This window comes from Silurus aristotelis (assembly GCF_946808225.1).
Source record: "Silurus aristotelis genome assembly, chromosome: 10".
Taxonomy (NCBI): domain Eukaryota; kingdom Metazoa; phylum Chordata; class Actinopteri; order Siluriformes; family Siluridae; genus Silurus; species Silurus aristotelis.
In genome coordinates, this window is record NC_139583.1 from 1,604,108 (window position 1) to 1,606,607 (window position 2,500).

Here is a 2,500-nt window from a genome sequence, read left to right on the forward strand (position 1 = left end):
TGATGAATAGAGGAGTGTGTAGGTACACAGCTATCAGTAAATGAAGTGATGAGTGTGTGTGTGTGGTGGTGGTGGTGAGTCACTCTGTCCATAACACGATGATTCACTCTCACTGATGTGTGTGTGTGTGTGTGTGTGTGTTGCACAAACATGCTCAACCTGTTACATTAAACACTGAAATAGTTATACTACGTTGTGTGTGTGTGTGTGTGTGTGTGTGTGTGTGTGTGTGTACGTAAAAACACTTCCTGATTACAGTTACAAAATTCCCTGTACTTTTAAGACTGGAAATTTGTAATTTTTTAAGGGAATAAATGCATGTTGTACTCTGTATGAATGTGTATGTGACAAATAAAAGTTTAATTTGATTTGAACTGGAAATTTATCAAATTGCAGATTAGCCAATAACAGGGAACTTAAAGTATCTCGCAGAATCATCTTGTTTAAAACAACCAGATTTAGACTGCCCACCTACTGCCCACTTACTGCCCGCCTACTGCCCACTTACTGCCCACCTACTGCATGCTTACTGCACGCTTACTGCACGCTTACTGCCCACCTACTGCACGCTTACTGCCCACCTACTGCACGCTTACTGCCCACCTACTGCACGCTTACTGCCCACCTACTGCACGCTTACTGCCCACTTACTGCACGCTTACTGCCCACTTACTGCACGCTTACTGCCCACCTACTGCACGCTTACTGCCCACCTACTGCACGCTTACTGCCCACTTACTGCATGCTTACTGCCCACTTACTGCCCACCTACTGCACGCTTACTGCCCACCTACTGCACGCTTACTGCCCACCTACTGCACGCTTACTGCCCACCTACTGCACACTTACTGCCCACCTACTGCATGCTTACTGCCCACTTACTGCATGCTTACTGCCCACCTACTGCACGCTTACTGCCCGCTTACTGCACGCTTACTGCCCGCCTACTGCCCGCTTACTGCCCGCCTACTGCCCACCTACTGCATGCTTACTGCACGCTTACTGCCCACCTACTGCACGCTTACTGCCCACCTACTGCACACTTACTGCCCACCTACTGCACGCTTACTGCCCACCTACTGCACGCTTACTGCCCACTTACTGCACGCTTACTGCCCACCTACTGCACGCTTACTGCCCACCTACTGCACGCTTACTGCCCACTTACTGCATGCTTACTGCCCACTTACTGCCCACCTACTGCACGCTTACTGCCCACCTACTGCACGCTTACTGCCCACCTACTGCACGCTTACTGCCCACCTACTGCACACTTACTGCCCACCTACTGCATGCTTACTGCCCACTTACTGCATGCTTACTGCCCACCTACTGCACGCTTACTGCCCGCTTACTGCACGCTTACTGCCCGCTTACTGCACGCTTACTGCCCGCCTACTGCCCGCTTACTGCCCGCCTACTGCCCACCTACTGCATGCTTACTGCACACTTACTGCCCACCTACTGCACGCTTACTGCCCACCTACTGCACACTTACTGCCCACCTACTGCATGCTTACTGCCCACTTACTGCATGCTTACTGCCCACCTACTGCCCACCTACTGCACGCTTACTGCATGCTTACTGCACGCTTACTGCCCGCTTACTGCCCGCCTACTGCCCGCTTACTGCACGCCTACTGCACACTTACGCCACACTTACTGCACACTAACTGCCTACCTACTCCACACTTACTGCACGACTACTGCACACTTCTGAGGCCACACCCCGTACATGCACTGAATTCCTCCATAACGTGTAACACATAATTTCTTGAATCCTGCAAACAAAATAATGTAGAGTTTTCTATACTGGTGTGTGTTCACATAAATTACATTTATATTTGAAATGTATTTGTACTGTGTGTGAGCAATTTTGCAACAATTAAATGGAAGAAAGCTTACCCCAAACTCTGACTTTGAACTGAACCTCTCTCTCTCTCTCTCTCTCTCTCTCTCTCTCTCTCTCTCTCTCTCTCTCTCTCTCTCTCTCTCTCTCTCTCCCCCCCCAGGGATACCTATCAGAAGGCCTGGTCACTAAATGGTACCGTTCCCCTCGTCTCCTCCTCTCCCCCAATAACTACACTAAAGCCATCGACATGTGGGCAGCCGGCTGCATCTTCGCCGAGATGCTGACGGGAAAAACACTCTTCGCAGGTCAGAACCTCCTTTCATTACTTTATTACCTCATAGAATTCTGTATGGCGCTTCAGTACCCTCTCTTCAGCACTACTGAACCTGACCTGCAGCGTTAATATCACACTGAACTCAGTTCAACTTCCTTTTAAGGGCGGCCTCACCCCAGAATATATGTATATCATTAACATGTAATTAGCATAACATTTACACTGGTGTCTGAGATTTCCTGTTTTATCCTTTTTTGCAATCTGTGGAGATTTGACTGTGTGTGTGTGTGTGTGTGTGTGTGTGTGTAGGTGCTCATGAGTTGGAGCAGATGCAGCTGATCCTGGAGTCGATTCCTGTGATCCACGAAGAGGAC

The 2,500-nt window shown here is 49.3% G+C and overlaps 1 protein-coding gene across 1 annotated transcript in view; it reads left to right on the plus strand.

Annotated features, from left to right (window-relative positions):
• The first annotated feature begins 2,012 nt into the window (after positions 1-2,012).
• mapk6 (mitogen-activated protein kinase 6) overlaps positions 2,013-2,500 on the plus strand; it is a 4,338-nt gene continuing 3,850 nt past the window's right edge. The window contains exons 1-2 of the mRNA XM_083552442.1: positions 2,013-2,157; positions 2,436-2,500. The exon at positions 2,436-2,500 is cut by the window's right edge and continues 100 nt beyond it. Coding sequence (XP_083408568.1) covers positions 2,100-2,157; positions 2,436-2,500 — 123 coding nt within the window. The 5' untranslated portion in view covers positions 2,013-2,099. The remainder of the gene's footprint in view (positions 2,158-2,435) is intronic.